Consider the following 22,555-nt stretch of genomic DNA (forward strand, 5'->3'; position numbering starts at 1 on the left):
TAAAATCTCTGTATGATGATGTAAACACCTGACACAGCTGTGTTACAGTCGCAGCAGATTAAAGAGAGCAGCCTTTGTGTTTATGTTGAATCCACTGAAACATGGTGTTATCTCCACATCACAGGGATTCCTTCCATTTTTTGCTCCTCTCAGATGTGTAATAAGTGAAAACATAGAAGCTAAAGTTCTCTCTCTGACCCCTGAGTGGTGGGATAAAGACCCTCATAGAGCACCATCAAAGAAGAAAACCGCACAGTGTTTTGTGTCTTTGTTGCAGACGCAGGTGTGTGTATGACTGAGTGCTGCGTGTGTGTGTGTGTGTATGTGTACAGGTGTGAAAATACAAATTGAGACGAGAACAAGAAAAGATCAGACAAACACCTGTTAACGTAAAGAACCATCATAAAGACGAAGAGCAAGGTCATCCTCACATAATCTGTGTCAAAGATGGACTGATTTAAAACAGGTAGAGAAACACACAGAGGGGTGTGCCATTGGATATTATCTACGGTGGCCATGACGGACAAAATACAACAAATCAAATCTTCAGGGCAACACTGAGAGCCTGAGTCTATTAAACCTGTGCACTGTGACCCACGAAGGGTTAAATGTTTCCCAAACAAGCTACAGAGCAAACGACATCTCTTTGCTTCAAACTGTAAATGTTATTAAAGACAGAGTCAGCATCTTTCTCCTTCAAAATAAAATACAGACTTCTCCTAAAGTGAAGCTGCTCCATCGTCCCTTCTGGGCCGCCATACATGTGTGGTGGTGACTGTGTCTGACCCTGTCCTCTGACTGGATTTACTGTTCTGGTTGACTCGGGACATTTGTGGGCGGAGCTGGTGTGTTTCCTCCAGCCAATGACAGCGCAGCAGGTGAGTTTAGGAGTGGATACAATTCAGTGATTGCACGACATTCAAACCGGTGAATATGACGGACGTGGATGTAGCAGCAAAGAAGAGAAAATATGATCACAGTGAGGAGAAACACCTAGCGGATAAAGCTCGTTCTAAAACGAGGGTGAACCTTGTGTTGTCTTTTACCCGTGGACGTGGAGTTGGTCTGCTTCCTGTTGGACAGACAGGTGACAAACACCGGTGGTTAGCTTGTGCTAGCGCGTGTTAGCTTGCAGTGTAGGTACAAGCAGTAAACGTACACACTACGTCCTGCAGTGAGTGTGAGCTTCTGGGGGCGATGAGCCCAGGAGGAGGGGCCCAGTTTGAATGTTGTGTTTACAAACATTTCTACTGACTGAACCTTTAAATGAGCCATTACGCATGAATTAGTGGAATAGTGGCCCCTTTCAATGCAATTAAATCTTGTTCCAAAAACCGTCTAATTTACAAACATTGGAGCGAACAGCAATGTGCATTTAGAGTGAAAATATTACCGTCTGCTGAGAGTTGGCGGTAACTGCACCGCAGTATTTACAAGAGATGTCATGGCCAAACTTTTCTAGCTATCAGAACAAGAATCACCTGTTTGACTTCAAATAATACTATGGAGGAACTCTGTTTGGTGTGCTTTGGCGCCCACCACAGGTCTCCGGGTGCAACTGCATTCAGTTTCAGCCTTCTGTTTCTCAAAGCTCTCACAGCAATGTTAAAGACTGTCCAATATTTCCTCTAGTACAGCCTCTCTCTCTCTTCTTATCCTCCTCCGTCTCCGCCCTCTTCCTCTCAGCCGTTGTATCAAACAGTACAGAGACGGGCTAACTTGCTGCTTTGTAGCTGAAGGCTGCTGTGTGAACTAGTGCCGTAAAGACGTACGCACTTCTCACCAGATGACCTCGGCCCCCTGCCAAAGTTACATAGTGCTGAAAACAGGCGAGCGAGACGCTCTGTGGACGCCATGAGAGAGACGCCATTCTCCCTGTTGGAAGTTATTGTTCTATTAGATCGACTTTCAGACGACTGTTTGAAGGAGGAGGAGTTACAGATTGTTGCTGTAAAAATAAATCATATGTACATATAATCTGTACTTATGAATTTGACATTAATATAATTAATAAAACTACTGAGTGTTTTCTAGATTTAGACTTGTTGACTAGTCTGAATTTCAATTTTAGTTTAATCGACTTGGAGATTAGTGACCTGGGAACATCTCTTCTTTTAATATCTAATATATCATCTAAAAGGTGAACTGTGTCCTTAAAGTCGGTGTGACCAATATACCAGGATAAAATGCAGAGACATTCATTGTAAGCAGCTGCATCACTGCATAAAGCGTGCTGGGATCTGCAACAGCAATGGGAAGGTGATGGTGCGTCATAAATCAGACGGTGGTTTACTGTTGAGTAAATAAAGCTCGCTGGTTTGATTTAAAGACTCCTCAGTTAAAGACAATGAGTGTGCAGAGAGACTCGTGGGCTGCAGGTCTGTACATCACAACTATCAACGTTACCGCAGGCTGATAGCTCGACTAGCACACAGGTAGCCAGGGGCGTCGTAGTGGGGGGAAAAGTGGGACTGACTACCCAGGGCCCTAGTGGGGAGGGGGGCCCTTCATGGGCCTGAAATAAAAATGTATTTCTTATTTCGCTTTTTTCTCTAAGTTATAAACGCAATAAGATAATTAGAATTGTCTGAATAAATAAACAAACATTCAGAATTCCTTTCTGGAAAAAATGTGAAGTCTCTCTAAAAGGCCCTCTCCCCCCCTTCTGAATGCGCAGAATGGTTTAGTCCTCCCACCACCTCTCGACCCTCTCAACTGAATTGATCTGTCGGCAGTCAGTCGAGTCAAGAGTGAGAGATGTGGCAGGCTGCATATTAAATCAATTGTTAGAGGAATTCAGCCAAGAATATCGTTTGGATCATATCTGTGTTTTATGTATAAATATATCTTATTAATCCCCTTCATAGATACGATTTCATACGACTTTATTTTATAAAAATATTACATCGCGGTCAAAAAGAGTCCACTTTGGAGCTATATTTAGCGTCTTTCCCAGCGAGCTACAGTAACATATTTGATATCAACAGATTCAGTGTAGTTCATATGATATCAATGTTGTCGCGCTAGTATTAAAACTGAGACTTCCGCCCAAAAAACAACATTTTGAACGTCAGGTGAGACAAATTATAATGCAGTGTAAGAAGAATTAAAGTGTAGAAATTGTAGAAATTCTCTGTTTTCTGTTTCTCGGTTTAGTTTGGGCCATGGTAGGGGCCCTATGTGAGATCTTTTCATGGGGCCCGGAGTTCCTGGCGACGCCCCAGCAGGTAGCTAGCAGTACTACAAACTCCAACTGGTGGAAACAGATGGTACTAAAAGAGCGACACAGCTGCACATAGAAACTGTTTTTATCTCTGAGAGACCCTCAAACACAGACGGCTTATTATAAGACTTACAGTATATTCATAATTGTACAGTAAATACAGTCAGCTGTAAGATGTGCAGGTGGGCGCAGCTTCACCTTTGGAAGTGGCCAGGCTGACTCTTTCCTCTTTGGGTCGAGACTTTATGCTAATCAATGCTAAGCTAGCCAGCAGTTGGCTTCTTCAGCAAACCAGACGGACATGAGAGAGGTAGTAAAACCTTAAACAAAGTTTTATCTAAACTTCTTTCTCAAAATACTTTTACTATCCAATCAAAACTTTTATAATGATTCTTTAAAACTTCATGAGAGTAGTTTTCCAGTCAGCCTTAGTTTCAGTTTGATTGCATACAGGAAATGGTTGTTATCCAGACATACACACATGTTGCATGTCGCTCCGGCAACCACATACATGCACTCATGAGATTGCACCATGCTGCGCACGCTCTGACGCCCCCTGTTGAGTCAGCAGCTCAGAGGTGGGGTCTGCAGAGAGGAGGAGCCCTGCAACACGCTGGAGATCACAGTGACAGAAACGGAGCGAGCACAGCTGATGAGTAAAGAGAATCACAGAACACAGAGAGAGAGAGGTGCAGGTTTCTTACGTGTGTCGGGGGTCTGCCGTGCTGGCCGATGGACGGTCTGTACTGGTGGAAGTCAGTCAGGATCACACACACTCTCTTCTCCATCCTCACTGCTCACAGCCGCCTGCCATGCTGTCTGCGCCCGAGCAGGCTCCAGGGAAGAAGTGAAGCATGTGTGTGTGTGCGCTCTCTTCAGGCTGTGGGAGTGTATGTGTGTGTGTGTGTGTGTGTGTGTGTGGGAGAGAGAGGGAGAGGGTGTGTAAGTGTATGAGATAGTGTGTGACGCCTGCTACCTGACCCTGAGGAGCAGGAGGGAGGGAGGGAGGGAGGAAGGGAGGTGAGGGGCAAAAAGAAAACACAGACGAGCTTCAACAATCCCCCCATCCCACACACACAAACACACACACATTTTCACATGCCTAAAGCAGCAGCACCTCCTGACAGCAGTACAACTACTGCACTACTGAGACAAAACAACACACACACACGCACATACACGCACACACACAGGCACATACACGCACACACACACAGGCACATACACGCACACACACAGGCACATACACGCACACACACACACCCCTTATCTTACAGAACTCACATTCCTGAAGAGAAGAGCAGCCAATTTGCAACCAAAATGTTCATCCATTCTTTTTCGAATCATTTGTTACATCTTAATAATCAGACAATTCAGATTAACAATAAAGATGAAGGACAGTAAAATACAGAATACATTTTTATTAAAGGTAAGGATTCAGACAAAGACAAACGCACAATGAGTTGAACTTATTCAGGGGGGGCTAAAGTTAGTGAACAAATTAAAAGTATCTACCATCTCTGTCTCCATTAGGAACATCTGCACATCTTACATTAAAGGTCTCATATCCTCCTCCTCTTCAACCAGTGTAAATAAGTCTCAGAGCTCCTCAAAACATGTTTGTGAAGTTTCTTGTTCTAAATCCACTCTGATCCTGTATTTGATCATGTCTATAAACCCCTCTATTTCAGCCCTGCTCAGAACAGGCTGTTTCTGTGTCTGTACCTTTAAATGTAAATGAGCTGTGTCTGACCACGCCCCCTCTCTGGAATGGCTTGGGTGTCTCTGGCCTATTGTTTACGGTGAGAAGGCAGACTCAGAGGGCAGAACAAACACCTAACTGTGGGCGTGTCAACCACCTGGAGGAGGGGTTACTGCCCATTGTGATGTCATGAAGGGAAATCTTCAAACGGCCTGTTTGAGAACACATGACGTCGAGGCTGGCGGGGAATCATGGGACTGATTTTCTATACACCTTACCCTCCCGGCCCCCGATGAAAACGACCTCCTAGTTGACCGTAGTCATGACGACCAGGTGAAACCGACCTGAGGAAGAGAATGTTACAGACGAGCTAATGTATCCGAGTATAATTTACATGATGCTTTTATCACAGCAACAGTACGGCAGCTTTCAGTAGCAGCTCACGCTTCCTTATGCAGCAGTCTTTCACGTAACATGGTGTTTCCATGGCAACGAGAAACATGTCCCATCTGTCATGGCGGCCATCACCACAAGACACCGTTAAGACACAGTTAAAGTACCTACGTGGGTGATGTGACACCAGACGCACCAACAGGTAAATGTTCACTAAATGTGATTGAACCATCCATCGACTACTTTATGTGGGTGGCTGTGGCTCAGTTGGTAGAGAAGTCGCCTCTAAACCAGAAGGTTGAGGGCTCGATCCCCAGCCGAGCAACATGCCTTATGTGTCCTTGGGCAAGGGTAAAGAAGCTCCTCTCTCTCCACCCAGGGAGCAGAGTAAAGGCCACCCTGAGACCTGGCAATACAACACAAAGGTCAAGACACGTAACCCTGCATTGCTCCCACTGCTTCAGTGGAGGTGTATGAATGGATTAGTGTTGTACTCACTCTCTGATGTGCGTCGCTTTGGATAAAAGCTAAGTGAATTGTAACATTTAAATAACATCACCTGACCTCCAGCTTTTCTCCGTTAACAGACCACTTTGGACTCCGCAGGATTTGTTGTCGCCGCGAGTCAGTAGAAATTAAAGCGATCTTCATCGTCACAGAAACAGTGAAATAATCGAAGCGGCAGATTTCACAACCAGACGAGAGCTACAGAGAAGGCGTTTTATGAACATCTGAAATGAAATCGTTCATGTGGACGGAACAGGTGTCAGTTATAACAGCTTAATGAGCTTTTCACAGCTCGTCTACCTGAATGTGCCCGTGTGTCAGCTCGCCGTCTGAGGCCTCCGTAGCTGCAGGCGGCAGGAAGTCATGCACACACTGATGTGTTTACCTTACAGCCAGTGAGAAATGACAGCACAGGTAATTGAGCTCGTTTCATCTTTGGGGTATGAAGGGAAAAGGTCGTTTGAGTTTTTAATCAGTGGAAATTTTGGATTTTTTCAGGCTTATGGTCTGACGGGGGATCAGATGACAGGCGGCTTCCTGCGTGTGTTCCGTAAGGCGCACAGTCGAGCGGATGTCAGCATGTGAGCAGAGCTCAAGAATTTGACCTGGCGCTTATGAAGAAAGGTTCTGTATGTCAGAGTGGATTTATTCTGTTAATGCAGTGTGGAGACTCAGCATGCCGCCACACCGCTGCTGCTCACATTTAGATTTCACTGAAGATACGAACCGCTCTGATACATTCTCATCAAATCAAGGCGGTATTTGAGCAGTCCTTCAAATTTTTTTAATCACAGATATATAAGGTGGACACCGAGTGCAAACATGAAGCAACAGCAACGTTTTCAAAAAGTAGAAAAGGCTTCAACTTCAGAAAGGATGCAAATTCAAAGTTACATGAAGAAGTTCAGAACAAGGGCAGAAGCTGAAACGTGCAGCTGAAAGCTCAAACAAAACATTAAAGGCTTTACATGCAATTTTTTGATCCAGCAGATGGCGCCCTTGAGCACCAGCATGAAACCAAAACAACTCGCGGTGCATTGTTGTGTTAGCATGCTAAATTTACCTGAAATGATCGTGATCTAGAAACACAGTTAAGCAGTGAGTACAGTATGTTATTCTTCTTTTCTCTAGTCCCTCAATTAAACAACTTTTATTCGCGAGGGGAGGAGCCAGCCGCCGTCTGGGCGATGTAAACAAACTGAAGACAGGACTCGGAAAACCTCACAGACAGTGGGACTCGGGTTTTCACCCATTGTAGACAGTCATTACTCACAGAGTTATTTTCAGAGGATATACTTGATTTTCTATTATATTTAAATGTGAAAAATCGCATATAAAGCCTTTAACAACAAGAGTAAAATGTATATATACAAATATATTCAGACAAAAAGACTCAAGTCTGTAGGAGGCGCTTGATGGAACAGCTTTGCTATTAACAGGATATAAATGGTTCATGATGAACGGATAGTAGAGATATGGGTTCAAATGTTTTAAGAGCGGTTGGGGTAGGAGAAATCGTTGTCATGGAAACACGGCCTTAGTTTTCAGAAATAACAACATCATGATGCAGATATGCATCATGATATCCCCCAGGTACGGAGGCTGTGGTCCTCCAGGTGGACGCTGATTGGCTATCACTGCCCAGCATCAAGCAGATCATTTGCTCACGTTAAAGTCTAACGTAGAACAGATTGCTCGCCGCTCTTACATGCAGATTTCTGTTTATGGAGATGAAGATGCCGTCGTCAGATTAGCGCTGATCGGAGTCGAGACGACGTTACAGACGATTGTGCTCAACCTGCTTCTGCTCTCCACAGACTGTTTCCTGCAGACACCAAAGCATGCTGATACGTGATTGGTTCATTCTACTTTAACGTCAAAGTTACTACAAACAGAAACCCAGAGCGCTCACGTTCTGAAAATATACTTAAAGAGTCACTTCATGAAGTGGAGACAGATTCCCGGCTTCCCCAACGACCGGTGACTTGACGAAAGAGCAAACCTCTTCCTGCTGAAAACACTCATAGAGCAGTCGTTTCAGATTCAAGAGGAATCCCATCCGGCACCCTTAATGCTCTTCAAGAGGTTTTTCTTTGGCGGGGTTTATTCTGGATGGCGGCCATGACTCGGAGAAAACCACCTACACTTTTTTTCCTTCCAGACAAGCAATGACTGAACCCTCTCGACTCCATCGCCAACAAGGCGCTCGTTGAAACAAGCACACGGGGAGAGCGTCCTCTTTGAGCCGCAGATACAGATCTGTGGTTTGTTTTCTCAGAGATAATTAGGGATTTACTCGGACCCGTCTGCCTGCTGTGAGCAGACGAGTTCACAAACAGTGAAGATTGAGTTTCTGCTGTCAGGACATAAAAGAAAACCCAACACAGGATCACAAAAACACTTTACCGAGCAGCAGCAGGATAACCACCGGCTTTCACCTGTTAATAGCTGTAATCCAGCTTCCTTCTATCACGCTCTGATTATAGACTGTGATTTGTTGTTTCTTCTCTCTACACAAACATGCAGATCTCAGATCAGATTACCTCCACTCTCTCCGATTCTTGCTCCGGCTTGTTCGCGGCAGATCGTCAGCCCGTTTGTGACATACGTTTATGGAATTTGATTAATTAAAGGTTTGCGTTGGCAGCTGAATTTTGACACAAAGATTACAACTTTGGCACAAACACAGAGGGGCCCCTTGTTATCAGACGTTTATGTACATCCAGACACAGCTCACACAGGTTGTGGTCGACGTTCACAGGAGCATTAAGAGGATCAGACTGAAGCACAGAGGGCCGGCTCCAGCAGGGGGCTTACAGGGACAGGCAGACATTTTGCCTCAATCAATCAATCAATCAATATTTGTAAAGCGCCAATTTTTTATGAGAAACATGCAGAGGCTTTTTAGGTCGGGTACAATCACTTCTATCTGAACCAGTTCTCTTGCCCGCTTCCATCGCTGCAACACCTGTTGGTTTGACCTGATAACTGGAATCATATCTGGCAAACCGAGGGGCGTCCAAAACGGCCATGTGGGGGTGTCTTAAAAGCGCCTACCTTCTCTGGTCCAAACAAATCCAGAGCATTCAGGACCAGAATCTAAAGTTAGAAGGAGGACATACTGACTGCTGCATTGTTGTCAGAGAAGCCAGCACTTCAACATAACATGTTTCCTTAATGTCTGATCATATAGTAAGGTCACTTTATCATTTCACTCACTACACATCTCACTGATTGGACCTTTAAGAATGACATCATTCATTGTGGTTATTAAAAATGTAAAACAAAAAGTTGTATTTCATATTATTGTAGTTCTGATAAATGTCTGTGTGTCGGTGATAATAACATGTGGTGTAATAAATCACATCCTGCACGATGAGTTGTGTTTGTGTCGTGATGTCAGAGCAGTTTTTCAGGAGTGTAATAAATCAGTGAACATGTCGTCATATATCAGGGAGACGGAGCACCTGACGGCTCTCACTCGGCTCTGCATGTAACCGTGATGATCATAAATCATCAATGTCTTCTGTTTCTCCAGAACACCAACCTGTGGAAACATCTGGGAATATGAAGAATGACTAAACCACCTCTGGAGAAGCACATTTCTGTTCATACTGAAACACATTCTGTCTCTGAGTCCACATGGACATCTGCTTCTTTTATAAGAGGTTATACTGCCCTCTAGTGGCTCCTCCTCCACAGTACAAACACCTGAACTCTGACCCTACAAGTTTTCTGATCTCTATTTACAACGATGTGTTTTGTATACCTGCTGACTTCTCTTTGCTTTTCTGCTTTATTTTGCTGCCTCAGATAGTTGGAATAACATTATTTACATTTAGAAAACTACTAAAAAATAAAGATTATTATTATTAGAAGAAATACTGAAGCAGAAAACAACATCACTTAAAGTTGTGTTATTTTAATGTCCTCGTCTTTTATTGTTACAATCAGTGCTAATGCAACAAGCTGAGAGGTGTTCTGTGTCTGTGACCACTAGATGTCACTGGTGGTATAATTCACACTCGTCGTAAACATCCTTAGAAACATTGACAGACTACATTTAGAGGAGGAAACTCTTTTGAATGGGTCCTTTAAAAGTAAAAGAATGAATCGATCATCTTTACAGGAACGGGTTCTTTGTTAGTTCATGTTTGGTCAAATATTAATGTCTATAAAAAGAAAGAAGGAAGGAAGAATGTGGGATGTGTTCCAAATAAATATATCAGAGATCAAGTCTCTCCTGTGTAAATGTCTCTCTGAGTCATGACTGTCTACAATGAGTGAGAAGCTCGAGTCCCGCTGGCTGTGTTGTTGTCAACACCGTGTTTACATGGACGGGACGGCCGGCTCCTCCCCTTGTGTATAAAAGCTGTTTCAGTCAAGGACTAGAGAGAAGAAGAAGAACATACTCACTTATTATTTGGGTGTTAGTAAGAGTTTTTAAGATCACTCTCATTCTGTGTCAGTTTACATGCAACGTGAAGCTACAAGCTAACTAAAGAGCGCTAAGATTAGCATGCTAACACAACAATGCAGGACACAGGTGATTGCAGCGCGAGCAAAGGACGACTTATGATTACCGCTTGAGCTTAATGTACACACACGATCTCTGTAATCAGGGGACAAGTTAAGTCTTTTTAAAATAATGCTTTATTTTGAAGGAACAGAGTTTAAAGAAGGCATCTGTTCCATGTCATGTTTTTCACTTTCATAGAACAAAAATGTTCATTATAGAATGAAGACTTTCAGTGTCCAGTGCAGGTATGACATCATCATCATCATCATCATCATCATCATCATCATCATCATCGTCAGCCTTCATAAACCGGAGTCGGTCTGAACATCTGGAATGTGTGTTTTACTCTCCTCGATACATGACGATGTTTTTATCCGTCTCGTGAATCTTGATCTCGTAGAGCACGTTTGGAGGGAGGACCTTCACCATGTGGTCCCAGATGTAAACGGCCACGTTCTCTGTGGTGCTAACGGACGGACGGGCAGAAACACAGAAGTAATCAGTGTCGATGAAACTAGTCAGGAAGCAGCGCTGAGAGGAGAGACTCACCTGACCACTTTAGAGAAGTACGGCACGTCTCTGTCCAGGTTTTTATGGTCCAGAGGATCCATAATGACTTCCTGCGGGAGGGAACGCGTCCATTATTTCATTTCTGATTAGACCAGTTTAATAAGACGGAGAAGCAGAGCGGATCTTTGAGGTTAGAGGTCAGAATGGGAAGGAGAAAAAAACATTACCTCTTCCACAGAGTACCGTCGTCGAGGACGCTTTAGAGCATTTCCTGACAGCATGCGACACGAGCGAGTGTCAGCAACAACAAAATCATCTAGATTCTATTCTTTACTATCTGAGTGTCCTAACTTCCCGTGAGCAGCCCACGCCATTTTTACTGTGACGCCCCTTTTCTATTTTCCTATCTGTCGCTCTCATAGACGGACAAGGAACGAGGAGGCTCTACGAGGCTGGTTAGCTCGAAAGCTCTTAAGCTTGTTAGCTTGCTGTACAAAGTGGAGATAGCGGTGCGTTAATAATATCCACATCATGATGAAATGTTGACCTCTGACCTGTGTCAAAATCGGAGAAAAACTTTATTCAGCTCACCGCGAGCCATTTATAGACGAGCCCGAGTCTTGAGATTTGAGTCAACAACTCTTCAATGCAAAGCACCACACTTCAGTTGTCCTCCTTCAAAATAAAAGCACAACACTTCAGATGTCCTCCTTCAAAAAAAAGCACCAAACTTCATTTTGTCCACCTTCAAAATAAAAGCACCACACTTCAGTTGTCCTCCTTCAAAATAAAAGCACAACACTTCAGATGTCCTCCTTCAAAAAAAAGCACCAAACTTCAGTTTGTCCACCTTCAAAATAAAAGCACCACACTTCAGTTTGTCCACCTTCAGAATGAAGCACAACACTTCAGTATGTCCACCTTCAAAATAAAAGCACCACACTTCAGTTTGTCCACCTTCAAAATGAAAGCATGACACTTCAGTTTGTCCACCTTCAAATTAAAAGCACCACACTTCAGTTTGTCTACCTTCAAAATAAAAGCACCACATGTTATAATAAGGGGAAACTGAAATTCACAGAGCAGGAATTTAAATATTTAAATGATGGAGCATGTGATCTTGAGAGATGTGACCAGATATATAACGCTCGTGTGCTGTTAGGATACGGTGTAAAAAGCTCCGTTTTGTGTCGGACACGATAAAATCCCACTGAGGAGGAAACTGTTTTTGAGTCGCTCTCACCTCGATATATCTCTTCAGGTCGGTCAGGTTCATGACCATCCCAGTGAGAGGGTCGATCTGAAGACGGGACGAGATGAAAACATGTCTGTTAGTCACATACAGCAACATACAGAATATCAGGCTTCTATCAGACATTCACCCACATGCTTATATTCAATAAATGCAACCTTTTTATTTTTTTAATTAGATGGTTTTTGCAACAAGATTTGTTTGCATTGAAACGGGCCACTAGTCCACAACTGAATGACCGATGCAGAGCTGGCTAAACACTGAAGCTTCAGTGTCCACCACATGGCAACCTGCATGAGCATTGACTCTAGAGAGGAGGGGGCGGGGGGAGACAGCTCTCTAAAATGTTTAGAATTTAAACTGCAGTACCCATTTTAAACACTAGGTCGCAGAGATACAGATTGCTCCTGCAACACTATAGTCTATGTGGACATTTAAAAAAAGATTTTAATAAAACAGGTCATAATTCAGACTTTAGACTAAGGGCGCCAATAGTTTTATTTTGAGCTGGGACTTCACTGTCTTCCAAAATCAAAAATAATATAATGAAGGGAAAAAGAGGACTAAAATCATGTTTATTAAACTTCGACTGATTTCAGAATCTGAGACAGAAATCATCTCCATCAGCCCCGAAAGAATCCCAAAGTGAACTCTCTTCAGGTCACTAAACCCTCTGAAAGGTTAAAGGTCAGCTATAGAGTGATAAGGCTGTCTGAGACAGCCAGACGGATGCTCACCTTCGCTCGCACTGTGACCTCCACTGTGGACAGAAACGAGAGCGTTGAGTGAACGTTAAACATTCAGGCTGCACAGCGTTTACGTTATGAGCCATATAACCCGGGGATGAGTCGAAGAGCGTGACTCACCTTTGTAGTTGTGTCCGTGACCGTTGGGATTGTTGCACTTTCCATAAACGCTCCTGTTCTCCTCGTCACTCAGGTGAACGCTGGAACAGGTGCATAGATTATCTTTATCATGTTTGAGAACAAATAGTTCACTAATCAAACACTGAGACTGTGCAGAGAGTTTATTGACACACGATGCCTTCATGTTCATTGAGGGAAAGATGGAACGTTTACGATAAGAAAGCCCCCCCCCCCCCCTTATCTGTTTATTTTGTTAACTTGCTTATTGCTGAACAACTTGAATTGCAGAAATAAAAATATCTTTATCATATAAATAAAGCGTAGACTGTAAATATTAGAGTGACGTCCCCCGTATGTCCCTGCAGGGGGCGCTGGAGTCCCATCGATGGTGGTCTCCATGCTGGAAATGCTGTCTCAGTCTAACTTTCAGTCAATCTAACGACAGGCTGAGAGCTGGAGCTGAGGCGGGTTTTAAACCTCCTGAGAAACCGTTACACCGCGCCCACCTGTCAATCAGGTCAGCTACACGCCTTATTGTGAATAACTCTTATCCTTCATCAAATCAAAACGGTCAGTTCTATTATTGCCTGACCTGCTGCCGTTGACACAGTTAACCATCCTAGCCACACTCTCTGAACTTGGCATCTCAGGATCTGTTCTCTGCTGGTTCATCAGCTTCATTTTTCAACACCTGAGGTTCCCGTTTGAACATGAGAATTTTTTTCCAGTAACAAATGCATAAAATGTTCAAAGTAAAGCCACGCTCAGTAAGTGTTTACTGCTTGCTTTTATTTTTATTTCTCTTAAGATTACTCACACTGAATCTGCATTTTGAAATAAAGTCACTACATTATCAAAACGCCTTTTATTCCCTGATTTCTTTTTATGTCACTTATTATTTCCCCAGCATATTAACATCTTGTCTGCCTGTGTAGGTTGAATAGAAAAAACTAAAATTACTCCGGTCTATTCTTTCGGATCTCTTTGTTATGATTGCACTTGAAGACAGCACAAGCGCTTGGGCAGTAGGGATTATATCACTGCGGTCAAGCCAGCCGCTCCTCGAGTTTACATGGTGAAGTGAGCCGCCCCTAAATTTTAAGTGCCCACGTATTCTGATCTTTATGGTAAATGCTCCAGACTGCAGAGCGAGCAGGAGTAACAGACAGAGAGAGCGAGTCCGTTATTAATCTCCTTTTCCAGGCAAAAGTGATGAATGCCAAAGTCTTACCATAAAACTGACTATGAGATATACGTGTATGAAACAGGAGCAAACAAAATACTGTTCAGGGAATAGTTTCGGAGGTCGGTGAAATTAGTTTGAGAATAATACTGCGAGTCTGCGATAACTTCCGTTTTTCAAAATAAGGTGTTTTCCTGGGAAAAAAAATATAAAAATATATGTTTTTCCATAAGTACACAATGATTCTGATATGGTTGGACTTATTACTTCCTATACTACGTGCACAGGTACTATGAAGTACTTTTACTGTGTACTTTTTGAGAAATCCACTGTCAAAGTCCCTTATAAATCACTATAATGAGTCTTTTTTATGACTTTGATGTCTTGTAAAAAAAAAAAAATAAGTAGACAATGATTCTGATATGGTTGGACTTAGTACTTCTTAGACTACATGCACAGCTACTATGACACAGCTCTCTGCAGTGTTTTGAATGTGACAGTACCAATTTGATTCGCTCTGTCACAGCTACATTTTGCACTTTTAATACTTTGCAATAAACACACATACAAGCATTTTTCAAATATTAATAATCAGTCACGAATACAAAATTACTATTGACATTGTTTTTACATTTCTTATAAACATTAACATTTTCAAAGAACATACATATGCAATTACAAAGACTCTGAACACCAACAACTATCCACAATCCCAATCGTTCACCCTTGCATGTTGGAGTTTTTGCTCATGGTACCCTCTTTCGCATGTGTCACACTGTATCTGTAAAATAAAATGTGCAAACCTTTATCAACTTGTCAGGAATAGAGAATCGTGTGCAATAGAGAAACAGTTCTAGTTATAGGCACTCATTGTAGACAGTCATGACTCACAGCGATATTTACAGAGGATATACTGGATTTCTGCTATATTTACAGTATGTGTAAAATGTTGCACATTCAGCCTTTAAGACCAAATTTTGATTTAGGAACATCTCTGTATAGAAGTGCTGCCGGTTTGTGTCAAAAGTACAGTTGAGCTCAGTACATGACAGTAATGTGAAGGCTGAAACTGATTTGATGCATTACATTAACGCTCACTGGACTTATATATTTTCTGTTTACATTGCACTCTGTTTTAGACTGCAAATCATGCTCATATCTGCACAACTCCTCCATTGCACATTTTGTGTTTTATATTCTATTATATATATTTTTTTGCTTTTTATATTTTTTATCTTATTCTTTTTAAGCTGTCAGCAGGAGATCTTGTGCTTTTATTCTGATTCTGAAGAGTCAATAACCCTGTTTCAAGGTGGAAAACCATAACCAGTTTGGAAATCCTTTGTCCTCTTACTGACTAAACTTAAATCTAGAATCCTCTCATAACCCTCTTATTGTCACTGTATAAACTTTTATTAAACACTATAAAAATTAACTCTTAAAAGAAGTCAACATACATTTGAGTATTCATTTCAGGCCCTGAAATTGTGACATGTCTACGTTTCCTTTTGTCTATTCTTTTGTATAGGCATACCTCAGGTCACGTGACTGCCCAGTTTTCCCCTGGCGAAAAAAAAAAAACATGGCGGACATCCCTTCTATTTTCGGTGGAAAATGTAATATTTTAAGATAGTTTGAGGCTTAAGTGTCGTTTTGATAACCTTTCTGACGACAAATGTACATTGTATCTTCATAATCTTCGTTCGGTTTATGTTTATGATCTTTAGTTTGTTCGTTTCTACGAAGATTCTTTCAGGTCTCGCCAGAAAAAACGTTGGAATGTTACGTTTTCTACTGTTGCTATGGTGGTTGCTATGGACGCTATCAACAACGAACCGGAAGGAAGTGGACGTTCGGTTCGCGGCTCTTAAAACGGGTTACATCAGACCCTAGACCAGGCATGGGCAAACTACGGCCCGCGGGCCATATACGGCCCGTTGAACTTGTCCAAATTATATTATTATTAAATTAAATTTTATTATAATTAAACCTCGTTTGTTTTCCCCTGTAATGCCCGCGTTTCCCCAATAGATGGCGCACTTCAGAGTGTGGTGTATTATTCCCTTCTTCACTTTTTCGCTTTGCCCTATGAACCCGTATGAGCCCTTCTGTAAAAACAAGCAGATCAAAGAAAAGAAAAGTGGACAGTGAATGCCGAGTGTTTAATACGGAGTGGACAACTAAATATTTTCTCACTGAAGTCCGATCAAAGGCTGAATGCCTGATATGCCAAGAAACTGTCGCAGTTTTCAAAGAGTACAATATCAGCCGTCACTTTGCTACGAAGCATGCTAACTACGCTAGCAAGCGGTCCACGCAAGAACGGGCGGCTGCGGCTCAGAGGTTGAAGGCTAATTTACAGACTCAGCAACATTTTTTTCACCAACAAACTGCGATTCAAGAGTCAACTACCAAGGCAAGTTTTTAGCTGGCATTCAAATTAGCAAAGGCCAGCAAGCCGAGTTTTTAAAAGAATGCATGGTAGAGACAGCAGGTCTCTTGTGTCCGGAGAGCCAAGGCCAGTTTGAAAAAAATCAGTTTATCACACAGGACTGTGACTCACCGTGTGGAACTGATTGACGAAGATATAGCCAGCGAATTAAACGAAAAGGCTGAGTCCTTTAAGTTATATTCACTAGCGCTGAATGAAAGTAATGACGTGAAAGACACTGCTCAGCTCCTCATTTTTATCCGAGGGATTAATGACAGTTTTGAGATAACGGAGGAGTTTTTGACCGCGGAGTCCCTGAAAGGAAAAACGTGAGGAGAGGACTTGTATAACCAGGTGTCTGCTGTCATCGAGAGAATGAAGCTACCTTGGAGTAAACTTGCCAATGTCACAACGGATGGATCGCCAACTTTAACTGGAAAACATGTTGGGCTGCTGAAAAGAATCCAGGATAAAGTGAAAGAGGAAAACCCTGACCAGGATGTTATTTTCCTTCACTGCATCATCCATCAGGAATCTCTGTGTAAGTCTGTATTGCAGCTTAATCATGTCGTGAATCCAGTTGTAAAACTCAGCATCATCAGTTTATTACGTTCCTGGAGAAAACTGATGCGGATCATCAGGACTTACTGTACCACTCTCGTGTCCGCTGGTTAAGTTTGGGCAAAGTGTTTCAACGAGTGTGGGAGCTGAAAGAGGAGATCAGCGCATTTTTGGAGTTAATGGGGAAATCCGACAAATTTCCTGAGCTAAGCGATATACCTACGTATGTGAGCAGACATTCAGCGTCATGAACATCAACAAAGCCCCTCACAGATCCAAGTTAACTGACCAACACCTCGGATCTAACCTGAGAATTACCACTACAAAACTAACTCCAGACTTTAATGCACTGGCAAAAAAGGGAGATCAACAACACTGTTCCCACTGAAACTGAACTCTATCTGTGTTTATTAAAATTTAATTTAATTAAATGAATGCATTTGGAAATCAATTTGTACAATGAGCCTTGCATATTCATGCTTTGCTACCTGTTAAAGGCCAAATCCTTTCATGTAATGGCTTTTACATGTCATTTATATTAGTTCACACAAACACTCCATCCATCTGTTCCTGGCCCGGCCCCTCTGTCAAAGTTTAGAACCCATTGTGGGCAAAAAAGTTTGCCCACCCCTGCCCTAGACTTCATCGCTCTCTCTGTCTGTTACTCCTGCTCGCTCTGCAGTCCGGAGCATTTACCATAAAGATCAGAATACGTGAGCACTTCAAATTTGATGAAATTTATTTCACCATGTAAACTCGAGGAGCGGCTGGCTTGACCGCAGTATTATATCTATGGGTTAAAATGAACTACAAATCCCACGAACCCTCGGCTAAATCCACAGGTTCTCTTCGTTTCTAAACTGAAGTAGTAAACAGAGTCTCGCCGCTCTGTAAGGCGGATCACCGGGTCTGAACGGACCGCTGTCAGCCGCTCGGAGCTCCAGTCTCAGACATGTTTAAAACCTCAACACTCACTGATGCAGGATTTTATAATCGGCACAAGCCAGTCTGAGGAAAGCAGCCCGTTTCCGGTAACAGAGGCTGAATATAACGGACTCTTTTAACCGGCGGATGTAGACTAACCTGTGGAGCCGGTGACACGCGCTGAAGCTCTGCACGCGGCTGATGTATCCGAACCTCTCCGCCATGATGATGATGATGATCACCTGAAGAGTCGGACAGAAGAGGAAGGAGGATGATAAAGAGCTGAGAGGAGAGAGAGAGAGAGAGGGAATGAAAAGTGTGCAGCTAAAACCTCCCCCTCCGTGACTCACGCTGCTCGCTGATTGGCTGAGATCAGGGCGTCATGAACTCACATGGCCCTGATTCGTTTCAGAACCGTGCAGCAGGTCATCCGGGTCAAATCACTGCTGATCAGACACGCTGTGAGACTCTGGGTTAGGACAAGTCTGTGAATTGAGATTCTCTCTCTCTCTCTCTCTCTCTCTCTCTCTCTCTCTCTCTCTCTCTCTTTTGAATGATTTTTGTAGAAATTCATATAATTCATGTTTTGTCAACTAATTAATTAACTGAAATAAAAAGTGTAAAAAGTTGTATTACAGATATTACTTTCTAACAGCTGCTGTGCATCGGAGCAGCACTCAGAAGCTTCAGATTGCATGCTGAGGCTGATGTTGTGTTTATTAATTACTTATTATTTACTAAATATTTATTTTAGATCTTGTTTCTAATTTGATGACCGGTTCATCTGCTGTTCTGTTACTGAGATGTGGACGGAGTGTCTTACAACACAGAGATAAATGCTCTGTATCAAATGTGCTCTCCTTGTGATGTCACAGTGGGATTCTGGTAACAAACCCCCCCCCCCCCCCCATCACCCCCTGCCTAGAACAAAACTTTTATGCAGGTCCGCCATTTTTATTCTCGCTACAGAGGAGTGATGTCTACCGGGAAAACTCAGGGGGCTCATTGCATTTAAAGAGACACACACACCAAAACGGAGCGTTCAGAGAAAGCTGGTTTATACAGGGTCACAAACCCAAAATTGATCCAAACCTACTGGGCACATTTCCTCCCAGGTTTGTGTTTGAGTAGAAGCTCTTATTGTTACAAAGACGCTTCATGTGACCACTAAGTAAAATAAACAGGATGTTCAACCGCCGTCAGGTGAAGCAGAACTGAAAGAAGACGACGACGCTGCAGGTGAAAATGTGTTTAATGTTTGCACGTATACTGTAGTAGTGAGAGTCCATGAACAGATGGACTCATGATGCATTCAAAGAACACCTGCTGCACAAAGAGCCTTTACAATATTCAACAAATACACTGTATTTATATTCACATCCAGGTGTTCACTCACCTGTAACTGTTATAATGTGGTCTTTTACACTGTAAATAAAAACGGTGGGAAACCCTCGACACTGAGGTTAAAAAACAAACATTATATAACAGTCAGAGTCTGTTAGTCTTTGCATGGTGATTCAGTACGGCTGAAGGAATGATTTATTTTTTTACAGCGAGAGGCTTCAACTCGACATTCATTACTCTTAATTCTTTCACAGTAAACACTTTACTCCTTTAGTCTTCTGAACAGTCACTCTGGTTTGTGTTACAGCTGATTTAATACAAAAACACTCAAAACATACACTCCCAGTTTGCATCTTGTTTCCAATAAAGCCCCGTTTCCATCAAGTGGTCTGATCCGTTTTGTACGATAAACCATTGACCACCGTCAAAGTTGGGAATGGTACCAAAAATAACCGATCTGTATCGTCCTACAATTTTGCTCCCCTTCTGTTGGGGTGCCAATTGTACCGATCAGACCCTAAGGGGCGGAGCTAGACACTCTGCGGTCTGTTGGTCGGTCGAAAGAATCGTCACTTCCTGTATGACCGTGGTAATGAAGGCCAAACACAAAACACGCCATGTTTAAATATCCCATTGATTTCATGAGCGAGTCATCTCAAGGCTGTTTCTGTTTTATTTGCGAATCATAAAGTTTTAATTAAGTATATGGTCTTCTTCTAATGTCAGCGTGCAGCACTTCTTGTGATAAACAGTCACATGCCAAGAGGAAAGAACACATGTGTTGGACGTCGTCCATCGTTGCCCTTTGATAACCATGCCACATTCTTCTTCTTCCCTGAAATCACCTGAACCTCCTGGAAGGTGTGACGTTGTGGATAATAGATCGTGACCTCAGGCGACCCCAAGCTGTAAGCTGAACCTCAGATCCCGTTAATAAAGCTCCTTCTGCCCTTTCACATTTCACCGCCTTCTTCCTAATCACTAATAGCTGATAATATATCTAATATTTTCTTTCACAGCACCATAAAGAAATAATATCGGGTTGGACCGTTAAGTAAACAGGACATGCATTGGCCAACCAGAACGCCTTAAAGGGATACTTCACCCATTTGCATTAAGCACTGTATCATTAGAAACCTGATAGTATTTTTGAATGGTCATGCATCCAGCCCTCATTTCCCCCTGAGACTGGAAAGTTCTGTATTTCTAAGTCTGAAAAGGAGCTTCCAGTGACGCAAATATCGTCATATTGCGTCAATGGAAGCTGTTGCAGTTAGCTGTGTGAAACTACAACGCTAGTTCCTCATATTTTCGACCACTGAAGCTACAGACCAATCACAGATCAGTGGGTGGGAACTCACTCCCAGAATCGAAACTTAACGTCCGCCATATTGCTTGGAAGCTGTGCTAACAGGCTCTATGGAGAAAACTGATAATGGTGAAAAAATATAAATATAGCAGCGAGACGGCTGCTGCCGACAGGCTGGTGTTGTGTCGTGGCGGCCCCGGCGCTAGCTGCCGCGACACAACACCGGCCTGTCGGCAGCAGCCGTCTCGCCGCTATATTGCTAAATTGCTGGCCAAGAAGGCACCAACTTCAAAATTACAGATTCATGTTTCAACGGGGGAAGTATCGCTTTAAGGGCGCGGCATATCATTCCGTTAGCCTGTCAATGGCAACTGTCATTATGTGTTAGCATCAAGCTAATGAAGGAAACTGTACATCTTGGCCCATCTGTGAGAAATTGGAGAATAATGCTCCAACCGCCAAATGTTCCCACCGCCACCTTCAGAAACCAGGGGCCCAGTCTGACTTTGACCCCTTGTAGTGTTGTGTCCCGTGTCATCTAGGTTTGGTTTCTGCAGAAACACAACATCTACTCTTTTGAATAGTAAAACTATATCATCCTGTTACGTATTGTAGAGTTTAGTCGGGTAGAGTATCATAACAAACCCCGTCCTTTTTATCTAATCGATGTAAACTGTCATTTAGCTTCAGGGGCAGTTTGATCCAAGATGATCTTTTCTGACAAAGTACACTTTATGGTGGATTCACTTTAGGGAACCTGGTCTTAGCCTCGAGTACTTCTAATCCCAAAGTCCGGTTCGTTTGATCAGATTGAACACAAACGTACCGCACTCAGGTACCGTACCAGAGTCCGTTTGAAGAAGTGATCTCAGTCACTTTTCATGTGTACTCGAGTAAGGTCTGCGGGAGATGTGAAGGTAACTGTGCTCAAACCAGGAAGATGATCGCTATATGACGTCATTCAAAACGACTCCTGTCGCTTCAAAAACCATCATATCCGCGCGGTGGATGTGGAGGGTCGAAGTGGGTTAGCAGGATGGACTTAGCCCTCGGGTCATTGCTTTTTCTTCTTTCTGTTTCTTGGCGGATTTGTAAACCAACTATAGATAGCATACATGCCACCTGCTCTACCAGACTGTGTACATGGGCTGACCACCGGGGGAGGGGGTATCGTTCTGGGGCTTAGTGAACTTGTGCAATGTCTGTGAGAAACGAGGGAAGCTTGGAGCCATGTTGATGAAAGAGAAGCAGCCAACATGGCCGACGTACGACAAGCAGCAGATTTACACGTTGGAACAAAGTGAATGTTTATTATTTTCTGTCGTTGGAATGATTTCAGTTTCTCCAAATGTGAGCTGAGCTTCACTTCTCTGTTCTCACTAACAGCCGACACAGAAACGTCCTTCAGAGACACTGTGAGAACATGTCAGAGCTATGACTCACTGCAGGAAACACGTCATGACACCTCTGTATTTGTGACACCCGGTCCCCATAGTAACCACCTTTTCTCTGATGCAGCTTGCAGGATGGAGTACAACACGATTTTAAAAGTATGGAAATGATCAGAACTGGCTCTCCTCCAGGATCTCCTCCATGGTCTCTCCGAGCGTCATCTCACCGTCGCTGCTCGACAGACTCTTCCTGGTCTTAAAGTCCACTCCTGTCGTCTCACAGCCCTTCAGCCCCTGACCTTTGACCTCTCCTACGCCTAACCCCCCTCCTCCTCCATGGACCGCCACCTGCAGCAGGTGTGGGTGCGTGGTGGAGGTGCCGCCGTCGTCGTAGGAGCAGTGCGTGTGATGCGTTCGGGTGTGCTTCCACAGCTGTTTGA

At 43.2% G+C, this 22,555-nt stretch overlaps 3 protein-coding genes and 1 long non-coding RNA gene across 4 annotated transcripts in view; all 4 read right to left on the bottom strand.

Annotated features, from left to right (window-relative positions):
- Positions 1–4,098, bottom strand: part of LOC132954997 (myosin-16) — a 59,766-nt gene extending 55,668 nt beyond the window's left edge. The window contains exon 1 of the mRNA XM_061027581.1: positions 3,928–4,098. Coding sequence (XP_060883564.1) covers positions 3,928–4,011 — 84 coding nt within the window. The 5' untranslated portion in view covers positions 4,012–4,098. The remainder of the gene's footprint in view (positions 1–3,927) is intronic.
- A 6,500-nt stretch (positions 4,099–10,598) lies between these two features.
- Positions 10,599–18,374, bottom strand: pts (6-pyruvoyltetrahydropterin synthase). Its single transcript, XM_061028754.1, has 6 exons — positions 18,231–18,374; positions 12,973–13,052; positions 12,844–12,866; positions 12,098–12,154; positions 10,894–10,964; positions 10,599–10,810 (listed from the first exon to the last, which is right to left on the bottom strand). The coding sequence occupies exons 1-6, from the start codon at positions 18,293–18,295 to the stop codon at positions 10,687–10,689; spliced, it is 420 nt and encodes a 139-aa protein (XP_060884737.1). The 5' UTR covers positions 18,296–18,374; the 3' UTR covers positions 10,599–10,686.
- LOC132955755 (uncharacterized) lies at positions 11,402–12,040 on the bottom strand. Its single transcript, XR_009665950.1, has 2 exons — positions 11,705–12,040; positions 11,402–11,529 (listed from the first exon to the last, which is right to left on the bottom strand). It is a non-coding gene; the product is annotated as an uncharacterized LOC132955755 (long non-coding RNA).
- A 3,344-nt stretch (positions 18,375–21,718) lies between the features above and the next one.
- Positions 21,719–22,555, bottom strand: part of LOC132955289 (glucagon-like peptide 2 receptor) — an 11,317-nt gene continuing 10,480 nt past the window's right edge. The window contains exon 13 of the mRNA XM_061028083.1: positions 21,719–22,555. This exon is cut by the window's right edge and continues 85 nt beyond it. Within this exon, the coding sequence (XP_060884066.1) occupies positions 22,287–22,555 (269 nt within the window). The 3' untranslated portion in view covers positions 21,719–22,286.

This window comes from Labrus mixtus, chromosome 21 (assembly GCF_963584025.1).
Source record: "Labrus mixtus chromosome 21, fLabMix1.1, whole genome shotgun sequence".
NCBI classification, from domain to species: Eukaryota; Metazoa; Chordata; class Actinopteri; order Labriformes; family Labridae; genus Labrus; species Labrus mixtus.

Coding starts and splice junctions, on each gene's coding strand:
- pts (XM_061028754.1), bottom strand. CDS start 18,295: ATGGCGGAGAGGTTCGGATACATCAGCCGCGTGCAGAGCTTCAGCGCG. Junction 12,867..12,972: donor TCACGGACACAACTACAAAG/GTGAGTCACGCT, acceptor TTCTGTCCACAG/TGGAGGTCACAGTGCGAGCG. Junction 10,811..10,893: donor TACTTCTCTAAAGTGGTCAG/GTGAGTCTCTCC, acceptor TCCGTCCGTTAG/CACCACAGAGAACGTGGCCG.